General features: G+C 42.9%; 1 protein-coding gene across 2 annotated transcripts in view; it reads right to left on the reverse strand.

Annotated features, from left to right (window-relative positions):
• The window catches only part of JAG2 (jagged canonical Notch ligand 2), a 95,698-nt gene that overhangs the window by 43,577 nt on the left and 33,479 nt on the right, over positions 1-18,642 (reverse strand). For both annotated transcript variants that reach the window (XM_059723297.1, XM_059723298.1), the window contains exons 3-5: positions 17,094-17,148; positions 2,248-2,502; positions 18-78 (exon numbers count right to left, since the gene is read on the reverse strand). In XM_059723297.1, the coding sequence (XP_059579280.1) occupies positions 18-78; positions 2,248-2,502; positions 17,094-17,148 (371 nt within the window). The remainder of the gene's footprint in view (positions 1-17; positions 79-2,247; positions 2,503-17,093; positions 17,149-18,642) is intronic.

An 18,642-nucleotide genomic window follows, 5' to 3' on the forward strand; every position in this document is an offset into this window, starting at 1 on the left:
TAAACACACATACTTACTTGCATTCCCCAGGGGCACTGCAACCCCCATGGAGCAAATTACATCCTTGTTTACATACAGCTGTAAATAGAAAAAAAGGTTTAGGCTTCAGTTGGTATGGGCAGTTGGATGTCAGGTAGTATAGCAACACAAACAGCCAGTCTAGCAATTACAGCAGTTTAAGAATGGGGTAATTATTCATTGCACATTCCTAATACAAGGTTGGTCTCCCTCCCATCCCCATATATATATAAATATATAAACCTGAGGTAGTCTGAGGCTGAATGAAGCGCTAAAACACTCATGACATTCTTATACTAAATTTGATTTCTACAGGAGTGTAGCCACTTTTGAAACTGGTCACACACTAAAATTAAATCCCTAACTCTCCTCCACATTATTAGAAAAACTGCTGCATCTTAAAATCTTTAAAGTTCAACAAAGATGCTTCTAAATTCATGCCGTCTCATCATGTGACCTTTGTTATAAGCACTTGTGTCTTATGTTAAAAAGAATCTCAAGCAAATGTCAACTGTCTTTCAACGAGTAAAATACACGAGGCAAAATGCCAAGGCTGAAGCTTGAAGATTATCAGTCGGGGTCCTGGTTTTCGCCATTTAAAAACTGCAAATTCTTTGATAAAAAATTCCTAATTCTCCAATTTAAAACCCCAAATCCACTTTTTTCCCCACAATTAAAATGAAACGAGATTATATCTATCTCAATTTAACTTTTTATTAACTTTCACAATTTTAAAGCAATTTGGGAGCTTACCAGGTGCCTCAGTTATTATAATAAAATAAAATTATAAATATCTATACATCTTGGGGTTTGATTTTGTTTTTGTATCAAATCATGGAAAATCAGAGTTCCCCCCATCACTAGGATGCAGGTCCAGTTGTGGCTGCCTCCCCCCCGTTTTGTGGCACTGAGCAGCTTTGATATGCTGGTGCCCCTCACCCGCAACCCCCCACCTCCCTTGGTACTTCTTACTCCTGTGTCACAGCTGCCCCAACCCTGCTGGTGCCCCTCTCCCAACCTGCAACCCCCTGTCCAGCCCTCAGCTGCCCCTGTCCAAACTGGCCTGGAGCACAGCAGCTGCAATTTGTGCAGGCAGCAACATAGTGAGTCTGGCCCCGGTGTGAGCTGGACGGAGAAGGAGGGAAGGCCTGTGGTACCCACCAACCTGGGCTGGGGCTCCTGTGTCACACCAGGCTGCCTGGCTTCCCCTCCCCACCCTCCCGGTTAGCATCACCTGGTGCCTGCGAGCACAAATCACCAGCCCCGGAACCACCAGCTTGGCCATGCAGCTCCCCACGGCCCCCAAAGGGTCCCCCCCCCCACCTCATTCCCCTACTGGAGAGACAGGCACCTCCCTCCTGCCCCAGCCCCAGTGCCTGGATACCTCTTTCAAGCACTGGGAGGCACTTAACACCCCCCCACTTCTCACACCCCCCCCCCCCCCCGACAGTCCCTAAGCCCTGGCCCTCCAATACCCACCATAGCCTTACCTGCATCCTGCTGCCAGGGCTGCTCCCACCACACTACCTAGCTGTACGCCAGCCACATACAGGTGCATATGCAAACACATGTCCCCAGCTTCCAATCACCCTTCCCCCGCTCCCCTTAGCCCCAAGAAGCTCCCTGCAGGCTGGAAGACTACTAGCCTACACAAGGAAACCCACAGTTTCTATAGCTTTCTCCTTTAAAGGAGAAAATCTGTATTTTAAAAACTTTATACAGTAAACTTTTAAAACACTTTGAACTCTGAAAGGAACCTCCTTGAACAGCATTAAATACTAGTAGTTAAACTGAAAGCCACTTAGTTTGGTAGGCTTGTGCATGCTCTACAGCAGGGGTCAACAATTTATGGTTCATGACCTACAGCACCATTACATCCATCTCGTGAACCTGGTGCTTTGGCAGCAGGGGGGCCTGGCTGCGGGTGTTCTCCCCATGCTGCCATAAAGAAAAGCCCCAGTGGTGGCCAGGTCCTAGCATCCACCAACCCTGCCTGCCTTTGACTTAGAGCGAATCATTTTGGCTTGCAGCCAGAAAGAGGTTGCTTACCCCTCTTTGAAAAACACACACAAATTCTAAGCATTCCTTTGGGGCAAGACATTAAGACATAAAAAATAACTAAGCATTTTTCACTTGGTCCTGTACTGTGCAGCAGGATTAATTTGGGGCACCAAACAGCCCCTGAGCAACAGGTCTTCTAGTTGTAACACAAAAAAAAAAATCCATTACCTTGCTTACACTCTTCTCCCATCCAACCTTCCATGCAGGCTTTGTTTCCATTTTGGTCACATGTGTAGTGACCAACAAAGTCATCACGAGGTCCACAAAATTTATTGCATAGTGCGCTGTAATAATTTTCATCGCATTTCACTCTTATCTGTACTTCAAAATGGGCGACGGGACCATTAAAATGTACGGTCGTCCATCGATCTTCTGGATTGATCATACCAGCATGCGCCACTCTCTCTATTAGCAGATCTTCACCTATTTAAAAAAACAAACAAACCCCCCCCACACTTTAATATTACAAGCTTGATATCGAACAAATACTAACTTTATCTAAATTTAACTTTGATACCTAGAAAGATACCAGAGCACACCACCAAAAGATACTGCAATTTTTAAGCACATGGAAGATGAAGTGATAAAGATCAGCCAATGTGAGCTGTAAAGAGAAAGTCAAGCTTAATCCATGTAATAACCTTCTATGTCTATGCAATGGGCTTCATCAAGTGGTGGTAAGAGTATAATACAATGTACATTTCATATACATTTTCTCCAGTATACTGCAATTTTAGCAAGATTTTTGACAATCACTCATGAGATTTTCATGAGCAAGCTAAGGAAGTAAGTCTAGCTGGCACTGTGCTAAGCTAAGTGCATGACTAGTTGGCTCAATGTCCAACTGGGAGGAGGTATCAATGCAACAGAAGATTGGGAAAGTGCAAGAGATCACCCTGGCTGGCAATCTTTTCAATGAGCTGAAATGCAAAATGAAATCCTATAAGAAGTGGAAGCTCTGTACTAGGGAAGAGTTTAAGCACATCACAAGGAACAAACTTAGGAAGGTCAAGGCACACTGAGATGCAGCTAGCAAGGAACATAAATAGGCAATAAAAACGGGATTCTGCAAGTATGTCAGAAGAAAGGAGGAAGACCAGAGAAACCATAGGTCCCTGAATGTAGAGGGCAACCTAATTATGGATGAATCGGAGAAGGTTGAAGTATTTAATACTTACTTTACTTCAGTTTTCACAAATAGGGGCAGCTATCAGATGATGAGTGCATTTGAAAGAAAAGATAGGGAAGGAGACGAACAGGAGGCCCATAGTTGGCCCACAAGTTGGGAAATTTGGTGGTGGAAGAGCAGTGGCCATTAATATGGCCACCCCCCCACCCTGCCAAATTCCCAAACCCCAAGCCCCACGTGCCAAGTAGGGCCGGGTTGGGGCTGGGCCATACCCACTTTTCCCGGCAGGGCCAGTGTAGGGTTGGGCCATGCCTCTCTCTCTGAAGCTTGGCCACACAAGTTTTCCCCTGCGGGCTGAGTCAGGCCTCCTTCTGCCCCGTGGGGCTGGGTCAAGCCCCCTTTCCTTCTCTCCCCCCCTGCACTGGGCTACGTTGTGGCCAAGCCACACTCCCTAGCCCCTGTGAGGTTGAGCCATGCCACCCTCACTCCCTCCTCCCACCAGGTCACATCCTTCTGCACTCCCTGTCCCAACTCACAGGGCTGGGTGAGGCCCCTTTCCCCCCACTGCAGGGCCAAGCTCCAAATCACCATTTGACCCACAGCTGGACCAGGCACTGCCCATCCAGCCCACCAGGGAAAAAGGTTGAGCACCACTGGCCTAGGGTAATGCCAGATTATGTTAGGGATTACTTGGAAAAGCTAGAAACTTCCAAGTCAAAAAAGCTAGGAGGATTGCATCCTAGGAATTAGCCAATGGGTCCAAAATTACCTCTGCTATCCTCTTTTGAGAGCTCAAGAGCAAGTGCAAATTTCTGCACATGGAATAAAATAATTACATGTACAAATACAGACTGGGGGATAACTGGCCAAGCTTCAGTGTTGCAGAGGAAGACCCAGGGGCCATGGTGGACCACATGCTGAATATGAGTCAGTGTGCTCTTGTTGCAAAAAAACCAACAGTATCCTGGGTTGTATTAACTGCAGTCTTTCTTGCAAGTCAAGGAAAGAAGTGATTCTTCTCTTCTGTTCAGCACTGATTAGGTCTTACCTGGGTACTGTGCCTAGTTTTGGGCTCCAGACTTCAGGAAGGATGTGGGCAGTTTGGAAAAAGACCAGAGTAGAACAACAAAACAAATATGGGCCTGGGAAGTAAGACTTAGGAGGAAGGCTGAAAGAGCTATGGCTACTTAATCGGGTAAAGAAAAGACTGGGGGGGAAGGGGGCGGGATTTGATAACAATCCTCAAATACTTGGAGGGTGATGACAGAGGGTGGAAATGGACTTCTCTGTGGACATGGAGGTCAGGACTAGGAACAATGGCCTCAAGCTGAAGCAGGAGAAGTGTAGACTGGAGACTAGTAGGAACTTTCTGACTATACAAGGGTGGCCAAGCACTGGAACAGGCTACCTATAGAAACTGGGGACTCTCTACCCTTGGGAATTTTCAAGAACAAGACAGACACTTGGTTGGATAGTTTAATCAGGGATGATCCTGCCTTGAGCAGGTGGCTGGACTAGTTGACCTTGTGAGGTCTGTTCCAGCATTATTTGCATATGATCAAGAGGAAGAGGCTCCCAATGGGTATGTCCCCTGGGGCTAGTTCAGTTCAATATCTTCATTAGTGACTGAGAGGATGGAACTGAGGCCACTTAGTTGCATAGCAGGATGGGATAGCAGACACTTGGGAGGATTAGGATTCAAAGTGACCTTGATAAGTTGGAAACATGGTCAAACAAATCAGATGAAATTCAGAAAGGACAAGGGCAAAAATATGCAGCACTTCAGATGGAACAATGAAATACACCAATACAAAATGGGGAAAGACTAGCTACAAAACAGGGAACAACTGCAATGATATAGGAAAGGACCTTGGGGTTATAGTGGAAAGAAAGCTAAATAGAAGCCTACAGTAGAAAACAGAACGAGAAAACCTAATAGTGTATCAGGCTTAGTTAACAGGAGTGTTGTATGCAAGTCCTGGGAAGCAATTCTTCCATTCCTCACAGCATTGGGGAGGCCTCACGTACAGTCGTGTGTTCAGTTTTGGGCACTGCACTTGAAGAAAAATATGGACGAACTGAAGACAGTGCAAAGGGAGGCAGCAAATACAATTAAAGGTGTAGAGAAATATGCCATATGGAGAAAGGTTGGAGGAACTGGAACTATTTAGTCTGGAGAAGAGGAGAAGATGGGGGCAGTCTTCAAGTGCAATTTCAGCCCCTTACAACTTGTTCCATCTCATGTGGGCACACATCAGTTGTTTACTGTCCCCTTTTATAACAACAATCTATAAAAATCCTTAAGGTTTTGGTAACTGGGTAAGTACCAGGATAGATTTACCTTGAGGTTTATTGGATATCTATTGCAGAAAGTTAAGTGAAGGTTAAGACATACACACACAGTTTGATGGGGAAGTTCCTGCCTTGCACAGGGGCACTGAACTGGCTGACCTCCTGAGAGTCTTTCCAAAACTAGTTTTCTGTGATTACATGGAAACATCCCCCACAATATAGAATAACTTCTACTTTTCTTTTAAAATCAGACAACCTTTACTATAAAAATACTTAAGGTTATTCAATCCTGAAGGACTGCCAGCAAACTTATTTTTTTCTTGCCTTGCAAAGCTCATCAGGTTAAAAAAATAAATAAAAACAACGAAAGGAAATATTAAAACCTGGAGCATAATCTATAGGAAATGGCTTATTTTTCAAGGCAGCAAAACACACCACACCCATACAATGACAACCAACAAATCCATCTTAATGACAGGCTCTAGTTCCTTTTTGCTCTTAAAAAAAAAAAAAATGGCAAAATCTGCATAAATCCTGTACCTAAAATATTGGAATAGGACGTTGAGCAATTTTTTTTAAGATGGCAAAGCAACCTGCTCAGTTTGTTAGCTGTAAAATGACTAAGGAACCCCTCACTCCTATCACGCATGTATTCTTTAATATATTTTATTTTACTTATGTACCAAGCTCACCTACCAGCTGTTGCCCTCTTCCAGAGTTGAAAATAGGACATTTTAGTACAAAACCTAGACTGGGTATCTGTTACTAAATAAGCCTAGAGTTCACCTGTGATCATTTATGATGATATATTAGTTATTCTATACCATGTTCATTTTTTTCAGTACAATTAAACAAATAGCTCATTGTGTAGCTCTCACACACTTGATATAGTGCCACCCTCAAAACGGAGTGGTATGACAGGTGGCAACCAGGGTGAACGAAGACATTAAACATTAAGTAGTCTCACGTGAAGACTGTTATATGACACAAGGTTAAGGAACTGCCAACACTGGGCTTGTTCTGTAGGTAGACTTAAATTTCCATTGCTGACAATTGCTTCCATGAGCAGCACAAGTGGCTGTGGATTTGCTCTGCACCTACAGCCTCAGGCAATGAAAAATGAATATTAGGCTTCATTTCCCCAGCTCTACAATCTAATACTGCATGACTACATACATACTACATACAAAAGTTTACACAGGGGGAAAAAAACCCTCAACACCTAAAAATTCCATATTTAAAACTTCTAAATTTAAAAACTGAAATACAAAAATTTCCATAGTGAATATTTTCACTGAAAAGGAGTTAAAAGAGCAACCTAAACATCTTCAAATTAAAAGTTGATAATGTGGTACTATGACAACTTTCCTAAGTTATTTACTGAAGTTTACATAATATTGCAAATATTCTTCATAAGCAATTCCTGAAGTGGTTAAGTATACTAAATACGAACTCTACAAATCGTAACAAAAGTGGTAAAGTTACCAAATAAAGGACACTTGCTATTCAAAAAACAAATACTCATGTTTAAAATAAAGACTAAGAGGAACAGAAAATTCCACGTGAATTGGGGTGGGGAAGAGAAAGAGGAGGGAAGGACGGGGTGTGGATGGCGTCAAGTAGTGGGATATAGCATCTCAAATAAAAAGTTCCAGTTCAAATCTAAAATCAAGCCAGGATAAAAAAAAAAAAAAAAAAAAAAAAAAAGTTACCCTAATAAGGTTTCAGTACCCCATGCAAACCAATTTTGTTTTGTTCACTGGGAACTGGATAGAGGTATTTGGCTCTTTTTGTCCATTCCTATTCTTTAAAATTTCATAACTGCCTCAGTCAGTGACTCTCAACCAGGGTTCCTCTTTGAGATCCTTTCTAGGGTATTGTAGGAGTGCAAACATGCTTCACAAGATAAACCAAGAGATATCAAATAGGAATCCATAGTGTTAAAAACCATTCTGACCTGTTTTGGTCTTCCAAGTTCTTTGCAACAGAAAATTGCTGCTCCCCCCCCTTCAGATTATGGAAAGATAGAGCGAAAACTAAGAGGGGCCATTTTCCAAGGGGTGCCTCGAGTCTGAAGAAGATTGAGAAGCACTACTCGAAGTCCTTAGTCTACTTTGCTCTAATACCCTAATCTAGCAAGAAGGGCTTTAAAAATGGGTTCAATGGCAGATGGAAACAAAAGTCTACATGTAAACAAAGAGAAAGGTGACCTGCATAAAGGTCTAGGAAGATAAGAAGAAATATGGAAAATTATGAGAGACAGCAGAAGAGCAATCAGCTAGTCACATTTGTCTGATATCGTTTAGACCGGGATAAACATGGAGCAGTTGGACCAAATGACCTTCTAAGGTCCTTCCCAGCTCTTTTACTGTGTTTGTATGATTGGACTGTAGCAAACGACTAGTTGCAGACTAGGCAGTAACGTGGAGGCCACTCAAACTCTCTAAAAGGCCAGGTAATGATGCACTAAAAACTAATGTACAACGCAGGCTAACCTGTATTACCATGGCAAGAAGAGCTTAAAAACAAGTGCTAAAAGGTTTTTGAATCCATAACCCTAGACCATTTACACTTCAGTTCAATAAAATGAAACTTTTCCACAGAGAGGAACATGCAAGTCTACAGCCTGAGTCTTGTGATGGCTCTGACCATCTTGAGCCAACTAACATCAATAATCATTTTCCAGGTATGGGCAAATCAACTAAGTCCTTACAAATTAAGAGTGCAATGCCTACTGCTCATATAGAGACCTAGAGGATTTTTAAAATCTTTTTGTATATAACAATCCGAATTTAGGAGCAACTTAGATAATGAAATCTTGTTAACATCTGTGGGCTTCAATGATCAGATCCAGTTAAGGTGCTAAAACCATGGTTTACTTCTGCAAGAGAATCAAAGCATTTCCATCCAGAACACTGTCCTTTGGGAGCTGAAGTTTTACCTTAAAAATTTACTCTAATTGCAGAAGTAGTTTATTCAATGTGGAGAAATTTTGTTCTTGGAAAGTTTTCCTCCAGTGCCTGCCTGCAAGAGACTGCTTAACAATCTTGATCAACAAGCTAAGCAACTGATTTAGGCTCAGGAGGGGAGAGAGTGAGATGAGGGAGGGGGAAAAGGTGGCATATCAGCCCTCACCTGAGGGTTGTAGCATAGAAATGCTAACATGGTCAGGTACTACTTCGGGATCAAATTAATGTTGCTGCTGAATCCTGCATATTTTCAAAAGGTGCTGTTAAATGTAGTTGAAGATGGTGACTGCTGTCAGGTTCTGCTAAACCAGCCTCCTCATCCAGATTCTCAGAATCTCACTAAATGCTCAAAATTTAATATTTTTACTTTTCCAACACACCTGTTTTTTCTGGAAATAAAGGACAGTAACAGGGGAATGTACGGCAGCAGCTAATGACCAGTGTTTCTTCCGAAAGAATTAATCCCACAATCCTTCCGAACCTTAGGAAATCTCTGAAGAGATTTTAGACATACCCGTATCTATGATGGGAGCCGTGTCAGATTCTACCTACCAAAAAAAAAAAGCCACACATAAGGAGAACATGGTCCATGCTCACCAGCATATCTGCTTTTGGCCAGATCTTCATTTACTGAAGTGACCTCAAATTGCTTGTGCTCAAGGGAAACTTACAAAACACTATCAGAAGACAGACATGGGAAACAAATATTCATAACATTACTGGATGTTAGACACTAGGGACTAAGCCCAAACACTGACTTTAAAGCTCATTACAATCTACCTATGATCTCTACTAAGCTCTCTGCACTCCACAGGTGATAAAAACCCTTTTCCCCCTTGATTGGCCTTGCTCTTCCACTAATCAGGTTATCCTTTCTACTGCATTTCTCTCATCTCTTGGCTACTCCTGATATAGTCTCTTTGCTCCTGTTTTACTACCCTGTCCCATTCCTTTAGACCAGTGGTTCGCAAGGCATCCTTGGGCAGACCCAAGGTACTCCCTTGGAACATGCCAGAACTTAGTTTCCACTTGTTTGTTAACTATAGAAAAATAATAGAGCAATTATTCTATTACAAAGAAGTATGAAAGACTACAAAAAGGGCAGAATGTTTTTAACACTACAGAATCCTGTTTGAAATCTCTGGATTTATCAGGTGAATCATATTTGCCTGCTAATGTTGTATAGCACCTCATAGTACCCCTGAAAGAATCTCAAGGCACCGCTGGGTGCCACAGCACCCTGGCTGAGAATCACTGCTTTAAGCAGACAATACTGTGTGAAGCTCCCCATGTAAATAAAAACTGCTTGCTACTTAGGTCTGAGATAAGCATGCAAAGCCTGACCTAAGAAAAAGTACCCTTTGCCTGAAAGGCTGGGAGAGATCTCTCCCAACAATGCAACAGGTCCAAAGAGAGATCGTATCACCCCCTCCCCACAAAATCCTTGCCTGTTCCCAAAAAGGCAGCATTGGGACTGCAAAGAAAGAGATCCCCAGATATCTGCTGTTCATTTAGATGCTCGTGCTATTCTACTAAATGAGAAAGCTGGTGTGTCCAGTTCCCTTCAATCCATCTTTTCGAAGCCATGAAAAGACATTAGTCACCTAGAGACTGCAGGGAAGAGAAAGACGCTATCCCAACATTCAGGAATCAGGCTGCCTAGTAGCCATGCTGAAGACTACTTTACCCAAGATGACACTAACCTGCTTACTATACTGCTTTATACTGAGCCTTCCCCTTCCCTTTATTATGGGAAGAAAGCATTTCCAAGTCAGGTAACAAACTTAGAAAGCAGCCAGCAGGGTCTATTCTGTCAGAATAACCAGCTCTTTGCAACAGTTTTGGGTCTAGACAATTTGCTTTTTCCCTTTCTGCCTTCTCCATCACACATCAAACAATTCCACTCAGAACAGTTCTTTAGAGATATTACTACTTTCAAACAAAAATATTGTGCAAAAAAGTTTGAGAGAAAATATTGGGGAAAAAGAGAAAGATTATAAGAAAAAATGTCTGGTAGTTTTAGGTCTCTAAATCACTTTATAACCAGTACAATCCTTGCTCCTAATGGAAGTAAAAAGACTTCTGCAAAATCCAAGGGAGATTTTAATGTCACGTGCTATCCAACCTCATAAACTGATGCAGAGATTTCCAATGGAGGCAAAACACACAGAACTCCAACCTCAGGCTGACCCCACTATATGTAGCACCTGGTGCAGAGCCCATCTTCCCATACATACTTCCTTCAATATCTTGGGCACAGGTTCTTTTCTCTCCAGCACACAAGAAAGAAATCCCAGATTCACTTTCCCCATGTCCTTGCAGACATCTCTTTAGTACTCTTCCCTACATTCCCTGTTCAGAACTTTTACCTGGACTAAGGGGGTAGAGGTTAGCTTGAATTCACCCCTTTTGTAGTAGGGACAAGGATGTGTCTTAATATCACCAGAGACCCACATGCAAGGACAGGCTATGAGGAATCCAAACAATGAACACCTTTTAACACTGGTCTTTTGTTTTTTTAGAGACTTTTTCCTAGAGATCTAATAAAGCTAACACTCAAAAACTGCAAAGCAACAGAAAGGAGTCCCTAGCACAGACTTGCCAAAGTGGAATAAAACAATGTACACCTTACAGATCAGGCACTTAGTTTACCTACTATCTTGCCAAGTCCTGGAGGGAGAAACTCTCTCAATTTAGAGGAAAAGTTTTGGTCCAACAGCACATTCTCACCTTACATTAAAAATACTCTCAATGAGTAAAATTACATGTATGCACCTTTGCATCAGCACCTTCTCTAGAGATCCAGCCCATAATTTGACACGTCTGTGGACTTCCACAGGTACAGTAGGTGGCAAACCTTAAAAGCTCTATAGAAATATTTCTTGTCCATTTACCTAGTTCTAAAGTAATTAAGTTTATTACAATAAAAGAATTCCTATGTTTTAAAAATGCTTAAATTCCTTCAAGGCCTACCTTCTTAAAAAAAAAAAAAAAAAAAAAAATCATCCCTTCACAAAGCTTATATAAAAATGGACTTGTGTTTTAAAGCCTTGCCACTGAATAAAAACAGTTGAAATGTTATAACAAACCTTTAGCATGCCAGATCATTGTAATACGTTTGAAGTTAACCATTATGACTCTGTTTTCATCAGCTCAGGTTTAAAAATTCACTCTTAAGCAGGTCTAACAATTAAATACATGTGCATCACTCCCCTCAGCAGACTAGATCTCCACACACACTGGCAGGTCTACGTTTTCCACCTTCAAGTGGATTTGGCATATAGTGCTATACAATTTGAGTATCCCGGTATGGAGCTTTATAGCAATGTTTCTCAACCGTTTGAGACTCAAGGCACTTCTCCATCGCTTCTCTGAATCTAGCAGCACCATTTGTGAATATGAGCAGAAGGAGCCATGCAAGGGAGACGTGCCCCACGCACAACCCTTGATGCATGAAGCCCAGGAGAGCTACAATTGAGAATCAGTATTGTAGGCTAGAAGTACAGCATCCCTGACCCGCAGATCACATCTGACCCATGGGGTTCCTCACAGGTCTGGGAATTTATCAGGGGGAGAGAAGTGGTAGTGTTAATTGCTCCCAGAGGCAGTTAATGCCCCTAGAGCCACATAGGAAACCCTGCGGGCCAGACCACATAGGGTCATGTGATCTGGCACATGGGGGTTAAGTGTCAGATCTGGCGCACAGGCTCAGGCTGGTGTTCAGGGTAGCCTTATGGACTGACTCCACGCACTGACACCACATTAGATTCATCACACAGACCGACCCTGCCTGTGGACCAGCCCCATGCCACTCACCCAAATCATGGCCAGAAGGTTGGGCACCACTGTTCTAGCTGCTCCAGTTTTTGCTGGGTTTGGCTGAGACACTTTACAAGAGAAACCCATTTTCAGAAATGCTGAGCTTCTACTTTCTCAAGATCAGGGCCCCATGTCCACAAATAGGGACAGTCCTGCCTAGCTTCACTATTCTTTACATCACTGGTGACAATGTGCAAACTACTTTGCCTCCCTGCGCTACATGCACTCTCTCTCCTCCAGGTGATACCAGCCATAGTTTTCAGCTGCATTTCTGAAATAATTAGACAATGCAGAGAGAAAAGGATGCTCAGTAGTAGGTCTTCTGGAGCTGCCTTGTATCCTAGGAACTCCTTCCCTTAGGAGCCCTCAATCCCATCACAGGCTTTGATTAAATCAAAATGGGGTCAGACCCGATCATCTACCAGGTCCCTTCCAACTCTAGAAATCTATGAAATCTCTAGAAATTTATGAGGGGCGGCCACCTTTCAGGAGCCCTGCTAAGATCCCACCACAGGCTGTTTCTTCCTGTGCTTGGCACTGGCCAGGGCTGCAGCATTCAGGGCTTAAAACTGGCTCCCACACCCCATGCCCCTAGATCATTCTTCAGAGACATACTACCCTTCTTTCTCCAGCTGCCGCTGCTCTGCTGCACATCCTGCCCCTAGGCAACCCAGGGAACAGCTGTGGGGGGGGGGGGGGGGGGGGGGGGAGAGATCCAGATCCTGGGAGCCATCCCCAGGCCAACACAGGAGTACACAACCTTCTTAGTCCACCGCCCTCTCCCCCATTCTCCACACCCCTCCTGGAAGCAGAGGGCAGGCAGGACAGTTTCACCTGCCTTGGGTACCTCTGTTTCTGGGAGATGTGGTGTGAGGTCAGACTGGGAATGACTCCAGCAAGACTGGGGATTCCTGCCTGCATTAGGTTTATCAGTAACCCTAATACAGGCAGGAATGCGGGCTCATGCCGCAGCCTTTCTTGGTCTGGCTGTGCCCAAGGTACGTGGGGCAGTTCCAACTGTTGGTGGCAGCCCCAGCAACATCCACACCTGAGGATCTTTGGTTTCTCAGCGCCCCAGGGAGCCATGGGTCCCCAGCTGAGAACCCTTTACAGCAGAGGCAGGCAAAATACAGCCCACTAAATACTTTCATCCAGGTTCCATCTCAGCCACTGTGCAGCTTGTGCACAGGGCTGCAGCTGCCTCTACTGCAGCTTCTGTGGACCTGCTCCATGGCTCTGGCCAGCAGGTAGGGAAGCAGCCGGGGTGAGGCTGCAGCTGGCCAGGAGCGCAGGGCTGGGGCTTGCAGCAGCACTGAGAGAGAGAGTGGGGGGGGGGGGGGGGGGGAGGGGGGGAGATGAGGTCTGGTGACCCCTTCTACAGTCTCCCCGTGGCATGCAGTCCCTGCTGGCAGTGGCGGCAGCAGGCAGGTGCAGGTTTGCGGCAGATTACAGCTTCAGCTAGCGCTGCACATTGCAGCAAGGGGTGCAGCCTCCACTGGGCCATGCGTGTGGCCATGGGAAGGAAGCCCTGCACGCTGGATCCGGCTGTCTTCCCCGCTGAGGCTCTGCAGCACCAGAGAAGCCTCAGGCGCCGAAGCTGGCTGCCTTCCCCACCCAGGGAAGGTGCCTGAGGCTTCCCCACCAGCAGCGCAGCCCCAGTGGGGAAGGCAGCCGGCTCCAGCGTGCAGAGCTTCCCTCCTGTGCCCGGCGAGTGCAGGAGCTGTGCGCAAGTGGCAGGGAGCACCAGCAACACAGGGGGCTCAGTAGAGGCTGTGCCCCTTGATGCAATGTGCAGTGCTGGCCAGAGCTGTGCCCCAATGGGTGCCCCACCTGCTGCTGCACCACGGGGACGTACAGGAGGTCCCCACACCCCCCCACACAACCCCCCCCCCCTCAACATACCCTATGCCCCCCTACACACACCCCTAACACCCATCCCAATACCCCACCACACACAACCACATCCTCCCCCACAATATACAAGACTACGAATTTATTTTTGAGTCATTATGCAATCATCTCTACATAAAGTACACAAACACAAATCATGACAAATATTTTTCGTAATAAAATTAAAATATGTTATAGTAGGTGTTTGACCTTTAGTGTACGATTTTGTTTTTCTTCTGGTTCTAAGATGGCAAAACCCCGCCTCAAAAGGAGTATCTCCATTCGGCAAATGGAGGGACTTCCTGTCCCAAGATGGTGACAAGGGGTGGGGCAACTGTCAAGGGGTGGGACTGGCTGACAGCTCAGCAGAATTCATTAAGTGACCCTCCACCCAAAATAATTGCCTACTCCTGCTTTACAGCATTGCTGAAGGTTTAAATCGATATCTTCTGAGAAAGATTGGGATTTGGTTTTGTAGGTCTCCTTTTTCCACAAAACTTTGACCAAAAAAATTGGAAAAAAAATTGCCATATGCCCTCTCACTGTAAGAACACGTTCAGGCTCCAATCCTTCGCTAGTAGTTGCCTCTGCAACCTCAGTGAAAGGGACCTTACTTTGCTAGCAGATATCCAAAGTTACAAAATCATCTTAATTTGATTGTTAAAATTCCATAGGGAAGTCAGCTCTGCCAGGACGTACACAAGGTTTATTACAAAGGAAGTTGAAGGTTATGCTTGTAGGATGCCTTGAGATTGTAGTACAGATACTAAAGACGTTAAGACATGGAAGAGTAAATTTTGGAGCATAATTAGATGGTATGGACTGTTGCTAGTGCTGCTACCTGGCCAGATGCTTAATAGTTTTAAAAGCTCACAAGAACCAGCCTACAAGAACAGAGAAATATTACTTAAGCCTAAACACTATAAAATTTACCATCCATTCCCTCAAAACATAGCCATGTATGTGTGTGACTGGAAATGCCAACTAGTAATACCAATGCCAGACAAATCAAATATTTCTAAACCAAGCAATTGTTTCCTCAGGTCAAGTTTAGGTTGGCAATCCAGTTACTCTACTGATCCATTTCTCCGATATAAAACAAATCAGAACAGCAGTTTGATATCTACATTCTTTAATATTAATAAAAAACACCTTGGTTGTATTGAAGGAGTTTCATAAAGCATTAAAAACTTTTAGAGCAAAAAAATTTTAATGCACTTTGAAATGTTTATTTTGAAATCTTTAAATTAGTCATATTACCAAGGTAGATCTAAAACCTAATTTTAAATCTTTTTCAGAAAAGATTTATGAAAAGTATACAATAGTTCTGGTAAGCAGCTGTGACTTCACAAGAAGCCAATATACATAATCAAGAGCATGAAGTTCACATGAAGAGTTAATACCCTTAACACTTTTTTTTATTTTTTACTTGAAGTACGGGACAAACATGATCAATGAACTAGTAAAGCAACAACGAGGGAAAGTTAAAGGTAACCTACAAATGCAAAGATTGCCAAAGATTTTTGGTGTTTCCAAACTTTTTCCCCATCCCTTCTAAAATTAGGCTCTTTGGCCATCTTTACACATGCTCCGGGGGAGGAAGGGCATGTTAATTAAAGCAGGTCTCAGGAGTTGCTCTAATTAAACTGTCTGCAGCATCTCATGTATTAAGCATCCAGTGCTTCGAAATGGTGGTGGGAATGCTTTAACTAAAGTTTGTTTGGTGAGCTTTAAAGAGCCCCTGCTGCCATTTTGAAGTGTGGGGATGCTGAATACACATGACACTGAGGCTGCTGGAGCGTGCTAATTAGCATGCTCCAGACTCATTTAAAAATTGAGTCTGCTCCGATGCGTGCTAATTAGCACGTGTGGGAACAGGCATCAAGCACAATGTGTCAGTGCCCTCTACTAGCAACAGAGAGGTTCTTGAAACTCTAATTATTCCTTTAACATACTGTGGTGCTGGGTTATGAATGTTAATAATCTAAGTGAAAATATTCAAGTTAGATTCTTTTACAAGACTGAGGAGAAAAGTGGAGGCCAGCTTAGTTCACATTATTTCTAAGTTTTGAAAACTATTGACACTTTTGCTTTGCATCTCCAAAAGCAGAGGCATGTGTCTGCCCACAGGATCAGCATCAGTCAGAGCTAATAAACATGTTAGCACTTCCAACCCTCTCCTAAAAAACACTTAGGCTTTCTAAAATGGTAGGGGAAAAGCATTATATAAGGAATGACACTAATGTTTTGCAGTAAGAAATGTTAAGTACATTTTTGCTTTTTTCAGGAGTGGAGAGGTGGGTTGCTAGGAAAGGAAAAGTGTTTGGTTGGTTTAATGCCCAGGGGAAGACTGAAGGCTAATCACTACACCTGTGTTATTCCAGAACTTTATCTTCCATGGTATGAACTGTAGACAACAGCATCATTCAGATGTAATACTACAGTATGAACAGAATTGCTAAAGTAACCAGAGAAAGTACTCACATTTTTCCTTGGGGAAGGGAAATCATCACTTAGTTTTCTAAGACCACAGATAAGAATATTCACTTGCTACCGTCCAGCCCCTCAGAGCTTAATAGAAATCTATTGAGTCACATTTTCAATGCAACATAGTTTACAGGGTATTTTTACAAATTCTCTACTTAACAGAGAGAAGTGCAATAATATGCAATTGTGGAAGTCTGTCCCTGAATATTATGTTAACATGAGTTTCCATTTCTTCCAACAGTGGCCCCATTACTAGTGTTAAGACTCTTCCCTTTCTGCCATTAATTTTCCCAATGCACTGTCCTCAATACATTCAAGATTAGCCTTCCCATTCTAAGGCTGCATTTTTAAAGATATACATTTTGCTGTAGCCCATAAAAGCACACTACTGCACAAATTAAATACAGAAATTGTTTATGAATACTCACCACTTTTTGTATCGTTATCCCAATCCCATGCTTCTATTATTAATGTGAATGATCTCTGAAAAGAAACAAAACACTAATTAGATACTGATTTATTACTGACTAGGTAATAAAACCTGCCAACCACACAATAACCAAGCAGTCACATTTTCTGCTAGTAAAAGGCAGGTAAGTCTAAAAACAAATGGTCAATAGTCTACCTTTTTGATCTAATGGGAAATTCTTGGAAACTAGCTTCTTAAAACCTTTCAATATTGCAACATTAGGTTTCAGGGCAGGGGTTGTTAAGACATTTTTAATAAAAAGTACAGACCTAAGGAACACACATGGAGAGTAGTAGTAAATTTTTGATAGCCCTATTAAAAAACACTTGAGTTCAGAAGCAGGTAACTAATGACTAGAAAACATTTAGACTTAAATGAAGCCTACATTCAAAAGCAAAGTCACTTTAATACAAACTGAATCCTGGTTTAGGCTCATCATGTTCCATTACTCATATCTACTGAAAATTTAAACTTAAGAAATATTAGAAGGAAAATTATAAAAAGAGTGAACATGGAGAAGGCAAGGCAGATTAAAAACCTCATGGCTTGGGTCTTCAAGTTGAACAGAGAAAATGCTTAGGGAAAATACAGTATTTTGGCACACATACTTTTTGCTTTTCCACAGAAAGGGAAGAGGTAATTGGCTTTCATCAGGAATTGGGCAACTATGGTCTGGAGGTAGAAAGGAGAAGACAACTGTAATTTACTTTAATGAAGACTGTAAAAACTTAATAGACCTGCATTTAGACCAGTCTTAAATGACCTATTTAAAGGGCAATCTTGTCCTGGCAGAAAATGAAATGCTTATTTGCAAGTCTAAATAGTCAAATATATTTAACTTCAGCAACTGAAAAATAGCACCTAACGTGGCTCCGACTGTGCTCATTTACAGTCCTGTTTGTGTCAAACTGAAGTTCCTGTATACAGTTAAAACTGAAAACAAAACAAAATAAGAAGTGCACCACTATTCCACAACGAAACGTTTCAAAGAAAGCTGTTTAAAAAGCAAGAAACCATGACATTCTTGAACACTGCACTTAGATCTACAGAACACAGCATCTACAACACTGAAGCACACAGCAAACTAACAAGCTGAATCTACTTGAACCACTTCAGCTTTGACACAGAAAGCCCCTGCTGGTGGAAGAGAATCTATGACGGTTATACTTGGAAGGAGGCAGCAAGAAAGGTTACCTAGGGCTATGCTACCAACCCTAGATGAATACCAATGTTTCAATATGGATCTTTAATATTTATGCACTTTTAAAACGAGCTTCTTACAACTTCAAAGTCTACCTGCTTAAAAAAAAAACAGTTCATGCTGTATTCCAAGAAAGGAGAGGGGAATATTCTGATAAAAGTAGGGTCTATTTACTTGTGTGGCTTCCAGAGCAGGTTTGTTTTTTTTTCAACTAAACCAATTGTCAGTGGACATGGCTACATGTGCAAGTAAAGTGTATGAATAAACTGCAGAGCTTATTGCTCCCAGATGTGCCATTTGAATGTGC

This window comes from Alligator mississippiensis, chromosome 2 (assembly GCF_030867095.1).
Source record: "Alligator mississippiensis isolate rAllMis1 chromosome 2, rAllMis1, whole genome shotgun sequence".
Lineage (NCBI taxonomy): Eukaryota > Metazoa > Chordata > Crocodylia > Alligatoridae > Alligator > Alligator mississippiensis.